Here is a 20,301-nt window from a genome sequence, read left to right on the forward strand (position 1 = left end):
CTGGAGCAGCTGGGACGGGCCACACCGCCTGTCTCTACGTGTGTCTCCATGTGGGATGGGCTAGCTGGGGCTTCCTCACAACATGGCGGCTGCGAGCTGGGTGAGAGCACCGCAACCATCCTGGAAAACCAAAGCAGATGGTTCATGTGTCCCTTTGTGTGTCTGTCACCTCCCCTCTACCAGCAGTGAGGTCTTCTCAGGCGGGAACTTTCTGGTTTCCCTCAGTCTCCCCAGGGTCCACACGGGTCTAAAACAGGGTAGGGAGGTGCTCGTATGTGTGGAAGGCTATCTAGATGGCCTGAAGGGGGCTTGTGGAGAGGGTGGGCTTGACCTGCCCCGAGACTGCACCCCTGGAACGCCCTAGGCATGGCACCAAGGGGCAGGTGGGGGCAGAGTTCTGGAAGCCTGCCAGAGGCTTGCAGACTCTCCCAGGCCCGTGTCCGGGAAGGTCAGGCTGAAGCTGTGGGAAAGACACAGGACGGAAGGCAGCTTGCTTGCCCACCAGCTGAGGACGGTGGGCGTCTAATTTCTGCACCACAGCGACCTGTCTAGCACGGAGGGCACTCAGCAGCCCACGTCCCAGGAATAAGTGTTCCGTGTCCTCCCGGTAACTTCTCCTGAGAACATGGAGATCAGCCCTTGGGTTCATCTCCAGTGCCCCTGGGGAGTCACCTGCTTCCAGAAATAGCCCTCAAAACTCTGCCGTGTTCTCCATGCACAGAATCGCCCTAACTCGGGCTACCCCCTCAGTTGCCCTGGTCCCTGCTTCTCCTGCCCTTAGTCCTTCCTCTGGGACCTGAGCCCGTGGGAGGTGATCCCTGCACACTCTGAGTTATCTGGGCTCATTAACCCCTCTGGAGGTGACGGCCGGGTCTGGGGAGTGCTCCCAGGCCCTACAGCCAGGCATCCCGCGGACCCCACAGACCTCACAGACCACTAACGATGAGCACTTAATTTCCTCCTTCAGACCCATTGCTCATCCTGTGTTTCCTTTGAAGAGGAACCCCCAAAGCAGCCGGTTTGCTTTTCTCCCCCATCTGCTACGGATGGGCCGTCACACCTGCTCTCATTTCCATGGCTCCTATGTACACCCATATATGCACGCGTGACGTACATGTGTGTCTACAAACTCATCTCTTACACGTACACAGCCGCGTAGGGAAAACATCGGAGGGACACGCTCTTTTTTTTTTTAAGATTTTTTATTTATTTATTTGACAGAGATCACAAGTAGGCAGAGAGGCAGGCAGAGAGAGAGGAAGGGAAGCAGGCTCCCCGCTGAGCAGAGAGCCCGATTCGGGGCTTGATCCCAGGACCCTGAGATCATGCTCTGAGCCGAAAGCAGAGGCTTAACCCACTGAGCCACCCGGGCGCTCCGGAAGGACACACTCTTAACAGTAAAAGCCGCTTGTCTCTGCGTGGTGGGGTCGTGGGCGGCTTCTTCTCCTTTGCTCCTTATTTTTCAAAGGTATTCAGCAATCATGCATATATTACCTTCATGATCAGAATCCTACGGTGATCACTGTTTTTTTAATAAGCAGTTGAAAGAAAACGGGCCCCCCAGGAGGCTGGCCTTGGACAGCGGTTCCCAAGACCTTCAGAATGAACTTTCTGACGCCAATTTTGCACGTCAGTGGGCAGAAAGGGAGCTTCATGCTCTGGGACTCGTTAAAATCACCTTAACAGCCCTCACAGGGACCCTGAAAGTAAGGGAGCCGTGTTCTTCATCCTTCCTGCCGCTGGGAAATGATGGTCATGATCGCTGGTTCAGCCCATCCCGGGGCTGCAGGAAAAACAGCTTCTCCTTTGGGGGGCGGGGGAGGGCGGTGTTGAGATGCCAAAGGGAAAACCCCTTGGGCCCCAGGCAAGCGAGCTTTGGGAATAAATACACTTGAACGCATTCTCATTTGGGGGGAATGAAAACTTTGAAATAGCAAGAGGAGAGTTACCTGAGGCTGTAATTAGGCAGCTCTGCACCTCTGAACGCTTAGGCTGTTTTGGTTTTCTGTGTTTGCCTGAGGACATCCGGGGCTGGGGGAGTTCTTGTCCTCAGGGTCAAGTCTGCTTCCTTTCCCTGACCCCCACCCCAGGTTCCCAGCCGGCTCTTGACCACACTTGGCTCAATGTTTAGATACATGTTTGCGGTTTTGTTTCCCTAAATAGTCGCCAAAAGCTTTTAAACTAAAATAAAAGTATCTTGGGGTGCCTGGGTGGCTCAGTGGGTTAAGCCTCTGCCTTTGGCTCAGGTCATGATCCCAGGGTCCTGGAATCGAGCCCCATATCGGGCTCTCTGCTCCGCGGGGAGCCTGCTTCCCCCGCCACCGCCTGCCTCTCTGTCTACTTGTGATCTCTCTGTCAAATGAATAAATAAAATCTTTTAAAAATAATAATAAAAATAATAAAAGTATGTTTCCTGCTTCCAAAGGGAGCAGCTTAAAAAATGCAGAGGAAGCTTAGATCTCCCTGCTCCGTCCCCCACCATTCCCTCCTCACCAGAACCCTGTTTGCCCTCCGAGTAGGTCTTTTACTTGCATTGCATGGATCTGCACACCTGGGTCATAGCCTTGCACGCACCTGTATCGAATATGCAAATGTGGGACCCAGCACGTCCATGGTGAAGGAAGCTGCTTTTTTTTTGTTTAAGTTACCAGTTTGTTAGGCACATTTTACTAGAGCAGTGGTAAGGATCTACCGTGTTCTCTCTCAGTGACTGCACACCTCTCACGCTGTGGATGGGCTGTGCACTCTCCGTTCGGTCACCCCTTGGGCAAATATTTGTGGAGCCCAGAACGTACACCAAGTCCTCTGGATGTCATTGTGAATAAAGGATAAATGACATACTCCAGTGGGATTATTTAATGGAATTTATTAAATAGATTCTTTTAAAATTTTTTCTTATTTATTAATTTGACTGAGAGCCCCAGCAGAGGGAGAGGGAGAAGCAGGCTCCCCACCAAGCAGGGAACCCCATGCAGGGCACCATTCAGGGCTCCATGCGGGGCTTGATGCAGGGCTTGATGTGGGGCTCCATCCCAGGACCCTGGGAGCATGACCTGAGCCAAAGGCAGATGTCTAACGACTGAGCCACCCAGGCGCCCCTAATAAGGAGATTCTAAAGCTCACGGAAATGCATTTCTCGAAACAGGCATATAACCTGGTGAATCTCACAATTCTCGGAAGAAACCACATCCAAAAGAGGACATCCTGGGTGGATGATTCCATTTATTTAAGATTCTCAAAGATGTAAACTGACCTGCGTGGTGCAAAGGGGACGGGTGGTCACCTGAGCCAGAGGGAGGGAGAGACCGACCATACAGGCCCCACACAGGTGATTCTGGGGGAGGATGAGATTGTTATCTTGGGTGTGACACGGCTTCAAGGGTCTATGCAGACATCAAACTGATTATCATAAACTGATAATATATGCAGTTTATTTATGTCAATTATACCAGATAAAATTCCCATAGAGAGAGAGAGAGGAGACGGGGAGAGAATCTTAAACAGGCTGTGAGCACAGCTGATCTCACAACCCTTTGCCAAAATCAAGACTTGGCTGCTTAACCGACTTAGCCACCCAGTCTCCCCAAAATATATATTTTTAAATATTTTGTTTATTTATTTATCTGAGAGAGAGAGAGAGTGAGAGCACAAGCGAGGAAGGAGCAGAGGGAGAGAGACAAGCAGACTCCACGCTGAGCACGGAGCCTTATGTGGGACTTGATCCCACAAACCCAAGATCATGACCTGAGCTGAAATCAAGAGTCAGATGCTAGGGACACCTGGGTGGTCTGTGGGTTAAGCCTCTGCCTTCTGCTCAGGTCATGATCTAGGACCTAGGATCTAGGTCCTAGGATCAAGCCCCGCATCAGGCTCCTTGCTCAGGGGTGAGCCTGCTTCTCACTCAGCCCCTCTCCCTCTTGTGTGTGCGCGCACGCACCCACTCTCTCAAGAAAATAAAATCTTAAAAAAATTATTTCTGACATGAGGAGAAATAAGAGCTTAGCAGTTTATCCTAGAATGTGTTACAATTAGAAGTGTGCAAAATGACGGTAATTTAGGTCACATAAAGCTGCATAAATAAATAAAACAGGTTACAATCTAATTGGAAGATCGTTATTAGTAATCACAATTTTTTCTCTGTGTAATACGTCAGGCTTCATAAAAATAATTTGTATAACAAAATACTTCATGGTGAATTTTTTCCCAAGTTTTTATTTAAATTCCGGTTAGTGAAGGTGCAGCGTCATCCTGGTGTCAGGAGGAGAATTTAGTGATTCTTCTCTCCCGTACGACGCCCCGGCTCATCCCCGCAGGCGCCATCCAGCCCATCCTCCGCCCGGCCCGGCCTCCGCCCGCTCCCTCCACCGTCGAGCCCCACGGAGAGCAGAGACGTCCTTTCGGGAGATGCTCGGCGGCGGGTGCTCGGCGGCGGGTGACAGGGACAGTCCCTCCCCGGGAAGCCCCGGCGAGAGCCCTCTGGTCCGCGGTCTTCGCTGCCACCTACCGGCCGTGGTCGCAATAGGCACGCGAACTGGCCCTAAAATCAACGAGGACAACCTCTCGCTCTCCAGCATCCGCGGTCAGAACGACCTAGCCGCGCGGGGAACCGGCGGCGCCAGCCTGGACGCAGACGCCCGCTCCTGCAGCCCGGAGCCCGGGGAGGGAGGCTGCGGCCGGTTCCCACGCGCATTCGCTCCGCAGGCCTTGCACGCCGGCCCCTCCAAGGAAGGAATGTATTTCTTCAAGGTCAAGGACACAGGATAACCTCTCATCAGGAGACCTCACACTGCAGCCTCCCAACGTCTAATAACGTCTGCTTCAGTCCCTACTGTCATGACGCCCTCCCCGGCCGGTCTGTAGAGGGGCAGAGAAATGCGTGTGATACACAGACGGACCGCGGCAGCCAAGGGGACGGCTACATTGTAGCACATGCCGTGGGAAGAACACAGGACGGTAACAATAAATGCGGAAACTACCTCGTACTCAAAAACCTGGGTGCATTTCAGCAACAAAGTTGAGTGGGAAAAAGCAAATCCAGGAAGACCAGCTTCTGTACATTATTCTTCTGTTAAAAAAAAAAAAGGCAGAACTAAACAACATATTCTTATGTCGCATGCACACTTCTTTAATAGAATTACGTTTTAAAGTAATGATGAGCTAGGATTTGTGATGCTGGTTTTCTCCAGGTGAAGAAGCTGAGAGACGAGTTCTCAGGGGCGCGTCTACGGAGATGCAAAGGTCATGGGATATTATCAATATCCCATTTCTGGGAGATGATAAGGGGTTCCTTTTTTTTTTTTTTTAGGGGTTCCTTTTTTTATCTTTTTTTTTTTCAAAATAAATTAACAAATAAGTATGTAATTAAAGAGAAACATAACTGGACCAATTTATGAGAGTGTCAGTACAATTCTGCACTTGCAAGTAAAATTATTAAAGGGAAAGAAATCGAGCATGTTAACAACTCATGTCTCTGGATATTGGAAGTATCCTTTTTAAAAGCATTTTATTGGCCCTGTATTTTATAATTACCCCATGATGAATGTCTACATCTTAATAAAATTCAAACTGTTTTTCATGCTAACAATCTTTTTCTTTTTTAACCCATAACAGAGGCATGCACTATTCAGAAATCTGGGAGAAAAGGAGGATGTGTGGCAGAGAGAGAAGGGGAGAAGCCAACTAGGAAAGAGGAAGCCAAGGGCACGTGGGGTTTCAAGGCCGTGGTGTGAATGGCTAATTCCATCTCCGGCCGCAGGGTGGGACTTAGAGGAGTGAAGATGGACTGCTGACGGACGGACCCAAATCACTGCGGAGTCTGGCAAGAGCTGTTTTAGTGACGCGGTGTGGGGAGAAGGCCTGAGTGGGCGGCTAAGAAAACAGCCTGGAAGAAGTGAAAACGTGTGTCCTCACACCTGCGTTCTCCAACCTCGTGTCCCCTCTACATGTTGAAAGACATGGGCTTTGGGCACTTTTTGGTCTGGATGAAGATACAGGAGATCTCCCTGTCCTATTTCTGCAATTTCCTGTGAACCTATAGTTATTTCAAAAACAGACAAAACAAAACTGTACTCGGGTGATTCCCAGCATAAGAACCAATGACGAAGGGGCAGCTTCTGGAGAGTCTTAGAATTTAGAATGTCTTAGAATCCCTCTTTCAGAGGAGGGCAGGAGCCCACTTCCAGCCTTCGGATTCAGTAGGTTTGGGCCTGATTGTTATTTAATTTCTTTTAAAAAAGATTTTATTTTTTCATTTAAGAGAGAGAAAGGAGTGGGGGGGACAGAGGGAGAAGCAGACACTCCGCTGAGCAGGGAGCTCAATACAGGGTTCGATCCCGATCCCTGGACTCCAGGATCATGACCGGCGTTGAAGGCAGTCACCCAACCGCGTGAGCCACCCAGGCGCCCTGATGTTTAACTTCTAACACGGATCACAGCCGTGTGGACGCAGCTGGTAGAGGACCACACCCAGAGGTTAGGAAAGGTTGCTCATCCCTGACCCACTCCCCCCCTTCCCAAATCCCAATCGTGTCCTGGAGGCATGGAGATACCTGAGGGGCCGGGGGAAGCGGATCTCTGGGAATATAGGGAAATGTTCATCCTCTTTTCGTCCTCCACATGCTAGGATCTCCCGGAAGACCTGTAACGCTCCCAGTGCCTGGGCCACACCCCACACCAGCCAAATCCTTCTCTCTGGGTGTGGCCCCCACGCACAGGTGGGGTTTTTTGTTTTTTTTTTTGTGGGGTTTCTTTGTGTGTTTTTTTTTGTTTTTTTGAAGTTGGCTCCAGCTTGCTGCCAGATTGGGAAACTGGACTACAAAGAACCTTTGGGTGAGGCTCACTGGCGGGCGTCCCTAAGATACACAAGCAGGGCGTCCCAGGAAGACATTTTCTAGGTCTGGTGAAGGAAATCAGGCTTCATTGCCAAGCGGAGAACGGCCTCATGGACTCTGCTCCAAGACTGCTCAGGGCCTCAAGTCTGGAGGAGACTCGAGTCTGCACACGTACACTGGGTCGTGTACCGGGCACCCGCCCCAGGGAAGGACCTTAAACCCTCCTCCCTGGAAACGGGACTTTTGTAAATGGACCCCATGTAGGAAGGGACAGACTCAGAGCCCTGAAGGTTACTGGACCCAAAATCTGCTTTTCTCAAAATTTCCCAAGAGCAGAAGCATCCGTATCCCTTGGAGATTTCTTAAAAGTGCAGATTCTCGGGACGTCAAAAACAAGATCAGAGAAACTCACTACCAAGGAGTCTGAGTTTAAGGAAGCAGAAAGAGTGGGATCCTGACGGTGGGGGAGGGGGGCGTGGAGACACAGGATATTACAGGGAAAGCAAGGAAATCACTCAAGTACCGGCCTTTGAGAGTTAATAAACCGGTAGACAGATGTGCCATCCTAACACACAAGGTTAATAGAGGAAATGCTGTGGGACACAGGGGGTTGTGAAAACTATTCTGAAACTCAAGTTCCTTAAAATGCAGGTTCCCAGGCCCCGCCCCAGAGCGGAGCGTGGGCCGTTCACCTACAGCTTCACAGAGCCTCCAGGCGGTGTCCGTGTCCCTCAGTTAAGGTGTCCTACTGGTGGCTCCGAATGCTTCCAGAGTCCCCGTGGGAAATGACAGGTCACCCAACTTAGCAACGATTCAGGGTGCAGAACACAAAGCGGTTCGGACAGGCAGAGCATGAAGGATTTTAGGGCAGAGGAACTGCTCCGCGTGAGACCCTCACGGTGGGTCCCCGTCCTGCGTCTGTCTAAACCCAGGGAAGGGGCAACACTGAGTGACCCCTCATCCCTAGGCTTGGGGGACAATGACATCAGCGGGGCCTCATCACTTTTGGCCTGGGGGTGCCGATGGTAAGGGAGGACGTGTTTGTGTGGGGAAGGGGCGGAGGGGTCCTCTGGGAAAATCTGGACTTCTGCTGTTTTGTGAATCTGAAGCTGCTCTAAAAAAAAAGTCTTTTTTTAAAAGTTGCTCAGGAATATGATAAATAAATCAGAATGTGTCTATACTTAAAACGGGTCCATCTGAAATTCAAACTTCACTGGGTATCTCCTTTTTAATCTGGCCACTCGGGGCACCTGGGAGGCTCAGTCATTGGGCGTCTGCCTTCGGCTCAGGTCATGATCCCGGGGTCCTACGATCGAGCCCCGCACTGGGCTCTCTGCTCGGCAGGAAGCCTGCTTCTCCCTCTCCAACTCTCCCTGCTTGTGTTCCCTCTCTCGCTGTGTCTCTGTCAAATAAATAAAATCTTAAAAAAAAAATCTGGCCACCCTACTTGGACTATCCCACCTTATAAGGAAATAAAGGATAACAGGAAGACAATCTGCAGCCATGATTTTATTAGGAAATGTCGAAAATAAGACTGGCCTTCATTGAGAGAATAGCAACATAAACCAAAAAGCTTATGACAATGGGACACGATGAGACCGATGAGACTTTGGAAAATGAAAACCAATAGGGAAGACATCATCATTCCAAGATCCTCATAATTAACGTTCACGGGACAGCTGCTGTGTTCCGGAAACCTTGTAAGTGCTCGAGATGTCCTGTCATTTTTCCAAAATCGGGGACAAAACACCCTTAACCTCTTTCTCAGGGCAGAAGGGACTTGGACCCGGTCGCCTTGTCTGCAGAATCATCAGGAAGTCACTTCGCGTGGGTTTTTTGGTGGCGTTTGAAAGTTCCCAACTGACGAAAGGCACCGTGGCACTCGGGACACGTGTAGGGTTTCAACCCAGAGTGGGTGCGAAGGTGGACGTTGAGGTTCCCCTTGTGGCTGAAAGCTTTCCCGCAGTCCGCACACGCGTAAGGCTTCTCCTTGGTGTGGACCCGGCGGTGGCTCCGAAGGGTGGAGTCATGGGTGAAGGTCTGGTGGCAGAGCTCACAGGAGTAGGGCTTCTCCCCGGTGTGGATTCGCTGGTGCACGTGGAGGTCCGAAGTCTGCGTGAACGCCCCCGCGCAGACGTCGCATCTGAACGGCCTCTCTCCCGTGTGTGTCCTCCAGTGAACGCGAAACTGGGATTTGTAACGAAACCCTCTCTTACAGATGCTGCACACGGTTGGTGTCTGTCCCGTGGCTTTCCCCCCAACAGGATGGACCGAGCTGGACGCAGGTTGAGCTGAAACTTCTCCTTTGTCCAAATACAGGGTCCCTCCTTGAGGTACTTCTTCGGAAATGGAGGTGTTGTCCAGTTTTCTTCTTTTGGGATTTCTTGGGCTTTTCTGAGAATCTCTTCTGTTCCCACTCCGAGGGGAAATTGGTGTCTCTGAAACGTGGGTGGAGGGTCTGTCAGCGTGCACGTCTGTAATATGGGCTCCTTCTTGGAGAGTCTTTCCACCCTTTGCCTTCATGGAATCTGTTGAAAGAAAGATTAACACACAACACTTAACAAAGAGCATTTTCAATGATACCAACCTCCTTTGGACCAAAGGCCGCTGTGGGTTGAGAACTTCCCATCAACTGATGGACCTGGGATAGCCTTGTACATAGGACACTGAGGACAGTCAGGGATGGAGAAGGATTGGTATTTCAGGGTTCCCTTCCCCCAAGAGATGTCAGTGCTGGATCCCCACCCCCACTTCCCAGCTGAGGAATAGACACTAACTCCTCTGAATTCCCAGTTTCCAGGCTCACCAGGACCTTCCAGAAGCTGAGGCTCTTGGAATTTCAGTATTGTCCTCTCTTCCGGATCTTCCATCAGATTCTCCTTCAGGTTCCCCTTGGGTCTCCGACTCTCCTGTACACCTTTTCCAGGAATGGTCTCCAGCAGGAGAACGTTCTGTGCCTGGCAATGGGCAAACACGTGTAGTTACCAACGTGCCTAACTTGGGGCGTGGGAAGCGTCTCTGCTTTCCCCATCCTGCCCACCGCCCTAATCTGAGACACCAACTCTCTCAACATGACAGTGTTGTGGATGTGCCCACACTTCCTTTGGGCCACTCATCACTCCCCGTCATCAATCAGTACCCAGCACACCTTTAAATCATGTCCATACATCACAGCCCTTATGCTTAATTCTCTAAGCACTCCTCAGGTCACCTGGCTTCCTCTGGCCAACCCAGGAAGCAAGGTGGCTCTGGGTCCAGGTGTCGCTGCTTATCACCACTGATATTTTGTGGGATGACTCCCTGTTTGGGGCTCTCCTGTGCATTGTGGAATAACTGATCATAGCGGCATTCCTGGGTTCCGCCCACTCGATGCCATCCCATCCTCCAACCCCACCTGCATTCTGACAACTGAAACGGTCTTGGGACATTTGCAAAAGTGTTATAGAGGCAAAACAACTCCAGGTGAGAACCACTCCCTTAGGCAGAGGGACAAAGGCTGAGGAGTCTTCCTTCTCCACAGAGGCTCAGAGATGTCTACAGGCTCGATGCATCCATGGGGATTCCATGGGCCAATGGGTGCACTTCTGTGCTCTGCCACTGTCCCAGTTATTCCGCAGCTACACCCACCACCGCTTCTAGTACCTTCTGCCACTGCTCCCTCGAGATCGGGAAGGGCCTCACACTCACCTGCCCGGCTGATGGCTTGTCGACTCCTGGCAGATTCTGCAGCTCTCTGCTGACCTCACTGTCCTCTGGACGTGTCTCACTCACGGAAGATTGGGGCTTCTTGGACAAGTCTGCCACAAGGTCCATGTCACTGACCTCCGCTCCAGCCATCTGAGCATCTGAACTTCGTACAAGAAATTCCTGTCCTTGTAAGGTGACTATGGTCTGTGGGGGCAAGAGTCAACCAAGATCAGACTCACTCGAACCAGAATGGAGCTCTGAGCTCCCTTGATAAAACTACCGCACACTCATACTTTGTCGGAATTACTGGTTTCAAAGGCAGCCTCCCAAGGTGGTGGGGGACTTACCCACCGCCCTCTTGTGTTGGACAACCACCGGCCTACCCACAATATCTAATCAACATCAACACCTCCCCATGTCCCACCACCACTCAGCTAATACTCAGCCCTCATGAGTCATCCTAAGGCACGCCTTGTCCACTCCTGACTTCAGCATTCGAGATGGAGCACAGTGAGAAATCAACACCAGGCCCCAGTGAGACGTCACACGTGTGGCTTACATCTCACTGGGCCGGTCTTAAGAATCCCCTTTATCTGTCATTCCAGATGACCATCTTCCAGTTCCCATGGCTATTTTCCCACCACCTTGTCGAATGCTTATAATTCCCGTTCTCCACTCACCCCTGGAGAATTTCATCACCTCCCAGAGTGCTCAGGCAAGGAGGACTGCCATGTTTGATCTAATTCCCTCCTGTCCACTTACAAGATTACCTACAGAGCTCATCTCCCCATGGCTGGTGCTACACCAGGTCGCATTCCCCTCCTAGATCCTTTGGACCCTTGTTTTTTCTACAAAGCGTACAGGTGCACGCCAACCACCATGATGGAAAGTGTCCCATTGTAAGGTCTTAACCTGGTCAGGAGAGTCTTAACTGTGAGCTGGAGGGACATCCAGCAACCACCAGAGATTTTTTGTTTTTGACTTTCCCAGCTGGGGGTGGTTGCCGTTGACATCAAGGATGGCGCTAACACTATGATGCCCAGGAAAGCCCCAAGGTTGGTCCATCCCAGTATCACTAGTAGATTTGAGAGACCTTCATAGAGTCGAAAGCCTGCTGTCCCAGCCCCCTTCCTTCCTCAGCATCATGCCAGGACTCTAGTTACCATGGCAACATAGCGCACCAGGTACTTCACCCAAGTAGGACCACTTTTAAGAGGGTCTCTAGAGATGTCAAGAATTGCAAATGTAATGGACTGGACTGGTTTCCGGCTCCTTCCTCCTGGAGCCCCTGGAATGCCCCTTAGGCAGCTGTCCCCACCAGAGGTCGGACAGGGTGAGTGACAGTAAAGTTCATAGACTCCTGAAACCGACCAAATGCCAGTGACCTCCCTCTCCTCCCTGTCGTGACAGCTGGAAAGGTCTCTAGACACTGCCGAGTGTCTCCTGAGGGGCAAACCGTCTTCCCCGTGGGAACCACTGACCAAGAAGGCCCCCATGTCCTCTCTAGTCCAAGGGCACCTGCAGCCCCCACACCAGGTCCCCCTTCCCATCAGGAAGGCCTTGCTCACCCAAGTCTTGGGGGTCTTGTTGCTTCTCAGCAGGTCCCTCAAGTCCTCGCAGCTCCGCACACCACTTTCCTTGACTAGGACCTGAAGCTCCGGGGGCATGGAGATCAGGAACTGCTCCAGCACCAGCGCGTCCAGGATCTGCTCCTTGGTGTGAAGGTCTGGCCGCAGCCACAGGTAGCAGAGCTCACCGAGCCTCCTCAGGTCCTCAAGGGGGTCTGATGTCTCCGAGCCGGTAAAAGCCCTGAAGCTCAGGTGCCACGTCTCACAGTCGCTGTCTTGCATCCCGTTGCCTCGAGTCCCGTCGTGGGCTCCTTGCGACGGAATAGACCGCCGCAGCTCTGTCTCCGGGCTGCCTTGGGGTTTATCCTGACCCCCTGAGAAGTTCTGGTCTGTAGCCATATAGACTGGAGAACTTTCCCGTATGACTCTGAAGACTTTCAAGAAGCTGGTGCCTAATTAAGAGCCACCTAAAGGGATTGACTCCAGTTTTCCTCAGCAACAGACGCGCTGTTCGTTCAGAAGTCTGTGGGGAGGATGAACCAGATTGGTTTAACTTCTTACCACCCCCTTCCCTCCAAACCCTTCACCCCAACACTAACACCGTCCCCCACTCATACAGTATTTAATACTGTGAAAAGGAACCCCACTATTATTTTTCCAATATTCACATTTATAGTAAAAGGTGGTTTACATGTCTGAAGGGCCCCTAGATTCCAAGCTCTAAACGTACAGAGGTGGGCTCAGTCTTCTCATCTGTAAGTTGGGACAATGTCATCCTTGACTATAAATTATATGTAACTACGTGTAAAACTCCTGTAACTAAGGGGTGCCTGGGTGGCTTGGTGGTTTAAGCCTCAGCCTTTGGCTCAGGTCAGATCTCAGGGTCCTGGGATAGAGCCCTGCATCCGGCTCTCTGCTCAGCAGGGAGCCTGCTTCCCTGCCCCCTCTCTGCCTGCTGCTCTGCCTACTTGTGACCTCTGTCTGTCAAATAAATAAATAAAATCTTAAAAAAAAAAAACCTCCTATAATTGAATTTTAACGATGTCGGTCTTTCTATCTTTCCACCAGGACAACCTACAAGGCAAAACTGTATTAGTTAAAATTCTGCAGAATACAGAAAAATATTTACAACCTGAGAATTTCATGTGGTGTGGGAACATCACAAGTATTAATTAGAAGTATTAATCTAAGATCGTCCCCTGACACATTTCCTTGTTGGTCCCGGGATATTGCTTTGTTCCAGGAAGGGGATTCGAAAGAACCCTAACAGGATTAACAAATATTCCTTACTGTCGTGAGATACACACAACACAAAACTCACCATTTCAACTCTTTTAAAACACACAAGTTTGCGGCACTATCACGTTTGCAATGCTTTACAACATTCATCTGTGTCTCCTTCCAGAACTCAATCATCCCCCGCCCAAAGGAAACTCTGTCCCTCCCCCTTCCCTGGCCACACCCACCCCCAGGGGATCCGTTAATCGCTTCTCCCTCTCTATGGGTTAAACACTTAATCTCATCCAAGAAAATGGATTAAAAATCCAATGCCCTTTGAAATTTTCAAAGGCCAAGGGTCAACCTGAGGACGGTGTGGAAGACTGGGGGTACTCGGCAGGGCACTGAGAGCCACATGGTCCCCAGATAGAGGGGCTTTTTTTTTTTAAGATTTTATTTATTTATTTGACGGACAGAGATCACAAGCAGGCAGAGAGGCAGGCAGAGGGAGAGGAGGAAGCAGGCCCCCCGCTAAGCAGAGAGCCTGATGAGGGGCTCGATCCCAGGACCCTGGAATCATGACTTGAACCAAAGGCAGAGGCTTTAACCCACTGAGCCACCCAGGCGCCCCAAGAGAGGGGCTTTAATCATGGCTGGGCTAGTAGGTTGATAAAAGAAAAAGGTCCATAGTCAGAGGTTTGATTTTTACCCCATGGACAGCAAACACCCAGCGATGTGTTTTTAAGCAACGGTGTGGGTCGTTCAGAAACCTCAGGAGAAGCATGTACCACACAGAACTCAAGGTGAACACATTTGCCTAAAACCCGTAATAGTCAACCTTTGTCCCTGCTTCAGCTCCCTGGGGAAGCCCGATCAGCTCAGCGCTGATTCGATCCCATGTTGTAGCTTTAATTAGCTGTTAGGCAAGTCCACCAGCTCTCAGAAGACCATCATCTTTCTCCATAACACGGACGAGAAAACCCAGCTCTTACCCTGTCTGAGGGTAAAATACGAGGATGCCGAGAGGACATGCCTGGCACATCTTTATGCAATGGAGTGACCAACATTTGGAGCCGTGATTCTCAACCAAGGGTGACTTGCCCTACTCCCCTGGCACCTTGGGACACTGGGCGACATCTGGAGGCATTTTCGATCGTCACAACCGGGGCATGGGGGAGGCGGGCGGCGGGGGGACACAGCTAAACACGCTGAGTGCACGGGACAGCCCCAATTCCCCTCCCCAAAACAAAACAACAACAACAACAACAAAATCACCTGGCCAAAAATACCATCCGAGGCTGAAAAACCCTGGTTCAAAGTACAAACCTCACATACCGGGGGTCAAATCACACCACAACCATTCAGAGTTAATTATGGGGTATATATAGGACAACTCTTGCTTTCACAAGACCTCGGAGCAAATGTGTAGTGGATCCAGACCCAAATCCTCCTGGCACCAATCCATGTCCCAGGTTCCCAGCACCCTCGGACGTCCCCACCTGGTGACTTGCCTCGTTCCCGAGTCTTTGCGCCTTCCTGCCTCGAGCCTCCTCGCAGCTAGGACTGGCTCTCCCACAGCTCCGTGCTGAGCACACAGCCGCTTATATAGGGCTAGAGAAAGCCCAGAATTCCAGTTACCTCAGCAGCCCAAAGATTAGTTTAAGGCCATGGAATGAACCACTTGAAGGTGGCTGTGTGGATTACATTTCCCACTGAAACTCCATCAAGAGAAAAAAAAAAAAGGAATTGGGGCGCCTGGGTGGCTCAGTGGGTTAAAGCCTCTGCCTTCGGCTCAGGTCATGATCCCAGGGCCCTGGGATCGATCCCCGCATCGGGCTCTCTGCTCAGCGGGGAGCATGCTTCCCCCTCTTTCTCTACCTGCCTCTCTTCCTACTTGTAATCTCTTTCTGTCAAATAAATAAATAAAATCTTTTAATTTAAAAAAAGGAATTTATTAAGTAAGTCTACTTGGAAACAATATTGGTTTTCCCGGTCTACTGAATTATTTATCCTATGCCTGAAGCGTTCAAAGGAGTCAGGGAATGTAGAGCGGCAAGTTTTAAGCACTTTGGGTCAAGATTTTATTTAAAATGAGCTGACGAGGCAGGGCGTAGGAAGTAGGTGTTTAGAAAGCCAGAGGTTGCACTCAAGTAGAGAAAAGTATATCATACTGTTTCGCAGGCCGAACGAGTGTTTCCTAAATGCCAAAGGCAACAGCGACCCGTCAAGCCAAGAACATGAACAGAGCTGGGAGGCTGGTATCAAACCGGTGGTTTTATCTAGCTCAGGGATGCCTGAGGAGCTCAGTCAGTTAAGCATCTGCCTTCGGCTCAGATCATGATCCCCGGGTTCTGGGATCGAGCCCCAAGTTGGGTTCCCTGCTCAGTGGAGAGTCTGCTTCTCCCTCCTTTCTGCCCGCTGCCCCCACTGCTTGTGTGCTCTCTCTCTCTGTCAAACAAATAAATTCTTTGAAAAAAATAAAAAATAAAATCTTCGGAAAAAAATCTAGCTCAAGGAAAGCTCTGACATATTAATTCTAAGGTATTGAAAAGTGAAAAGTAATTATTGATACGTAAGAATATTCGTGATTTTTTAACTCTTACTTTTATATTTTTCACTGTCTTGGGATTAATGCCTTCAAGCTTTGCTCAAACTGGGTTAAATCACCGATTTTATATACATCAATTTACCCTTTCATAAAAGCAGCAGAAACCAGACAGAAGCACGCAGACGCGGCTCTGCCTTCCTTCTCTTCCCGGGAGCGGAAGGTGGTTTTGAGGCTTCTCCGCGGACCTGCTTGTCCCCCTTAATTAGCCCTCGCAAATCCTTAAAAGCTATAACAGTGGGTCCGCACGCTACCGTGTGAAGTTTAATCAGGGTTGGGCAGGTCTGGGTTACAGTTTTGGAAGCTCTCAGAGTCCATCAAATCATAACCAATCCATTCAGATCGTGAACTTTCTTGTGTTACATTTCAGAGGAATTGGAAGGCTCCTGGCTTTGCATGATTCTCAGAGCCCAAGGGAGTCTCTAAACCTGAGAGTCCTCGTAAGCACGATGGGGGCTTTCTGCCCACCCAGACTCGTCCCTTTCATCCTGAGATCAGCGCTCGGGAGACCCGACACTAAATCTGATTCAGAACCCGACCTCTCGCCCCCTCACTGGTGCCTCTTCTAATCTTTCCGGGACCTGGACCTTTGCTGCTGCTTCTGCAGTGGTCCTTTCTGCCTTCCTGCTCTTAAGGGCTGCGTTCCCCATGGCCCTGGACCATGTGACCAGACCCCAGGCTTACACAGCAGTCCCCCTTTCAGAACCGACCCACGGTTTGCGGAACACGGGGAGGAGAAACCTTGTCCTTTCTCAGCACTCAGAGGCCTTCAGCATCTGACCTGCGGATGCTCTCCTTCCTCAGCCCCCTCCCCAGCAGCCTGGCCCGCTTCTGCTCTGGGAGTCTGACCCCTCAGTCATGCTCCGCGGTCCGGAATGCTCTGTCTGCCCCTACAGGGCTCTAACAGCATTGGCCCCGCAGATGCTCCGTAAATACTGATAAACAGATTAGACAGACAGACAGACAGATCGTTCACAAACAGATGACACGTCCAGGATTCTGCACTTTCTTAAGATCTCATTTTTTCTGCAACTGTAAATGACCTCATATAACCGAGAATGTGCTTTTCATGGGGACGAACATTTGCCAGGATAGAAAATGATAGATTTACCTTGTTTTCCTTCAGCTCCTGGAAGGTCCTTGTTGCACCGTCGTCCGCACCCAGTGTCGCCCCGGAGAGCCATGTGAGCCTTCCCGCGGAGGGGGTCTGGGGGTCTCTCTCTCTCCAGGCTTTTCTGAAATTCATTCTTTTGTGACCGGCTGTAGATTTTTCCTGTTCAGCCTGAAGAACACCACGGGTCCGAGAGCTCTTTCATCTGTAAACGTGTGAAAGTTATCTTCCTGATTTCTTACAAATATTTCTTCCTCCCCCTTCTCGTGCTCCCCTCAAGTAGGGCCTGGCCTCTTTGCACTTTCTCGCTTCTGGAAGCGTCTCTGATGCTTTGTTCCTCCTCTCTAATGTCCCTGTTGTGTCCATTCTGCCATACTCCCACCTGCCGTGTTTGTTCAGCTCCTGCATATTTTTCTTAACTAATATTCGTTGCATTTAAAATTTTTTTACCTTCTTATTTCATGCTGCTGATTGGTGTTTATTTTTATTTCTATTCCTTGGACGCCAGTTCTAACACCCCATTTCTGAAAGTAGCTGTAATCTAGCTTTTATATTCTTTGTTGACTTTTTACATTAGCTGTGTCATGGGGCGCCTGGGTGGCTCAGTGGGTTAAGCCTCTGCCTTTGGCTCAGGTCGTGATCCCAGGGTCTTGGGATCGAACCCCGCATCGGGCTCTCTGCTCAACGGGGAGTCTGCTTCCCCCTCTCTCTCTGCCTGCCTCTCTGCCTACTTGTGATCTCTCTCTGTCAAAATAAATAAATAAAGTCTTTAAAAACTAAATAAATACATTAGCTGTGTCCTTGTTTGGCCCCGTGAGTTAGTCTCCTGAACAACAGGATAGCTTCTTAGTTCTGGTAATTCTGCCGCACCTCAGCAATGTGCAGAGACGTGTTTGCTCCTCTCAGCTGGGGAGAGGCTGCTCCGGCCGTCCTGTACGTAGAGACCTGGGTACTGTTCAACACCCTGTAACGCCCCACATAGTAATGATCCCGACGGAAACGTCTGCAGTGCCGAGGCTGAACGTTGGAAGAGGGGTATTGGCTCTAGCAGACGAGCTGGCGAAGCCCTGTAAGCCAGAGACCGAACTTTTCCAGCCCCAGTGCCCTCAGTGACAGATTAATCCAAATCGCACCCACTTTGGTACAATCCTACCAAGTAAAACCTCAGATCTGGCCCCAAATTTAAGCCCCCTGTGGACACCAGAGTCAAAGGAAGCCCTTGCGACCCCTGAGGTTCTCAGCCAGCACTCACAGGGGAACAGGTGAGAGCAAATGAGCACCCCAGGGCTTTGCCCCACCCTCGGATCCTTTGGTCTGAATTACTTGGGTTAGGGTGGATTTTTTTTTTTTTTTTTTGAGCACCAGGAGATATGGAATATTATTCAGCCTTAAAAGGAAGAGAATCCCGTCACCTCCCAGGATGGGGCAGAAGCTTGAGGACGTTATGCTAAGTGAGATAATCTAGGCACAAAGGGGCAGATGTAGTGGCTGAAGACAGGAAGGGGACTGCGGTGGGGTCCTTTAACACAGGCAGAGTTTCAGATTTCAAGACGGAGAGCCCTCTCCGGTTGGTGGATGGTTGCACAGCGTGACTGTGGTCTATGCCTCTGAACTGGACCCTGGACCCTGAAACATGGCTTCGATGGGACACTCAGGGGCGTCTGTCTGGGTGGCTCGGTTGGCTATGGCACCTGATTCTTGGTCTCTGCTCAGGTCCTGACCTCGGGGTCCTGGGATCGAGCCCCAAGTCGGGCTCAGCAATCAGCGCAGGTCTGCTTCTCCCTCTCCCTCTGACCTTCCCTCTGCCGGCGCCCTCTCTCTAAAATAAATGAATAGACCTTTAAAAAAAATTGGTAAATTTCATGTTACATGCATTTGTCGCAACTTAAAGGTTTTTATTTAATTAAATTTTTTAAGATTTTATTTTTAAGTAATCTCTACGTCCAACGTGAAGCTCAAACTCACAACCCTGAGATCGAGAGTCACATGCTTCAGGGAAACTTGATTAAGGAGGGACCACCGCCCTCTCCTTACTCACGTGGGTCCCTCCCCTGAGCTCTGGGCAGGCAACAGTCTCCACTCATTACGGTTCAGTCATTCGTCAGCACGTGTGCAGGGTGATTTGCTCCTGGAAGGAAATCCCTCCCGCTTTCCAAGGACCCACCCCGCTTGCCCAGCCCCCTGCTGGGGAGGTGTGGGGGCAGCTCTAGGGCTCTGGTCCAGCCTCCCCCTCACTCTGCACACAGCCTACAGCCTACAAAGCAAAGACCAGAGTAGGGAGTGGCCCTTGGTGGCCCTAGCTGTGCAGTGGAGGGAGGGGGGATGCAGCTGAGCCTGGGAAGAGCAGAGTCTCCTCCAGCATCAGCCCTCTCCTTCCCAAGCCTGGAGATGGAGTGAGCAGTGACGTCTAGCGACGGGACTCTGATGCCACAGTCGCTCTGGGGGGTGACCGGCATCCGGGACCGTCGGGTACCAATGGCACTCCAGGAAGGAAGCTGTTCTGGCTTACATCAGGATATACAAGGACATTTGGATTGAAGGTGAACGATGGGGATTCTCGTGGTATGAATATATTGTGATATGAGCGCAGCGTAGTAGGCATTAGGACCAGCCCTCTGCAGGGCTCCAAGCCCCCACCAGTAGGGGTGAATTTCCAGCGCGTGGACAGGACCCCTATCCTTTCTCTCTCACCTCCGTGCTCTCAGACTTATCATCTGTCCTGGGGCCACGAGGGCTGGCCTCAATATATCCTTTACTTATGCTTTTGTCCATTTCCAAAAGAAGGCTAGTTCCCCACCCCCAGCCACACCTCAGCCCCCAGGCCCCAGGCATAGCCTGACTCTGGCTCTCCCCTATGGCAATACCCCCCCTTGCCCCCCAGCTCCTGAAATGTCTTCTCCCAGGAAAATTATCTCACCCTCAGCCTCCTCTGAATGTCTTTCAGGCATTCACCCTCCCTCCCTGGAGGGCTGAGCTCCTGCCTCTGACGTTACTGTTACTGTAGTTCTGGGATACTTCCATGCCCCGCGCTCTTGGCCCCATGACATTCTCTCAACCCTCTGCCACACACTGTGTGAACCCATACCCGTGAATTTGTCACCCCACTAACCAAGTGTCTCCGCCATCTTTAACCCCACCTCACTTCCTGTTCTCTCCCTTGTCTCTGAACGTCATTGGGACCAGCAATCCATTGAGTCTCCAGAGCTCTGCCCTTAGACCCCTTCTCTCCTCTTCTCATCATCTAAGTACCAACGGTGCTCCAAATTATACACCCAGTCTGTT

General features: G+C 50.8%; 1 protein-coding gene across 1 annotated transcript; it reads right to left on the reverse strand.

The window, feature by feature from the left end:
* Window positions 1-8,429: 8,429 nt before the first annotated feature.
* On the reverse strand, window positions 8,430-17,127 carry LOC116861858 (zinc finger and SCAN domain-containing protein 5B-like). The gene is made up of 5 exons (XM_032848726.1): window positions 17,020-17,127; window positions 12,086-12,608; window positions 10,518-10,721; window positions 9,637-9,787; window positions 8,430-9,268 (listed from the first exon to the last, which is right to left on the reverse strand). The coding sequence occupies exons 2-5, from the start codon at window positions 12,482-12,484 to the stop codon at window positions 8,649-8,651; spliced, it is 1,374 nt and encodes a 457-aa protein (XP_032704617.1). The 5' UTR covers window positions 12,485-12,608; window positions 17,020-17,127; the 3' UTR covers window positions 8,430-8,648.
* Between the last annotated feature and the right edge of the window lie 3,174 nt (window positions 17,128-20,301).

Source organism: Lontra canadensis, unplaced genomic scaffold, assembly GCF_010015895.1.
Source record: "Lontra canadensis isolate GAN:19392208 unplaced genomic scaffold, GSC_riverotter_1.0 scaffold206, whole genome shotgun sequence".
In the NCBI taxonomy this organism is placed as follows: Eukaryota; Metazoa; Chordata; class Mammalia; order Carnivora; family Mustelidae; genus Lontra; species Lontra canadensis.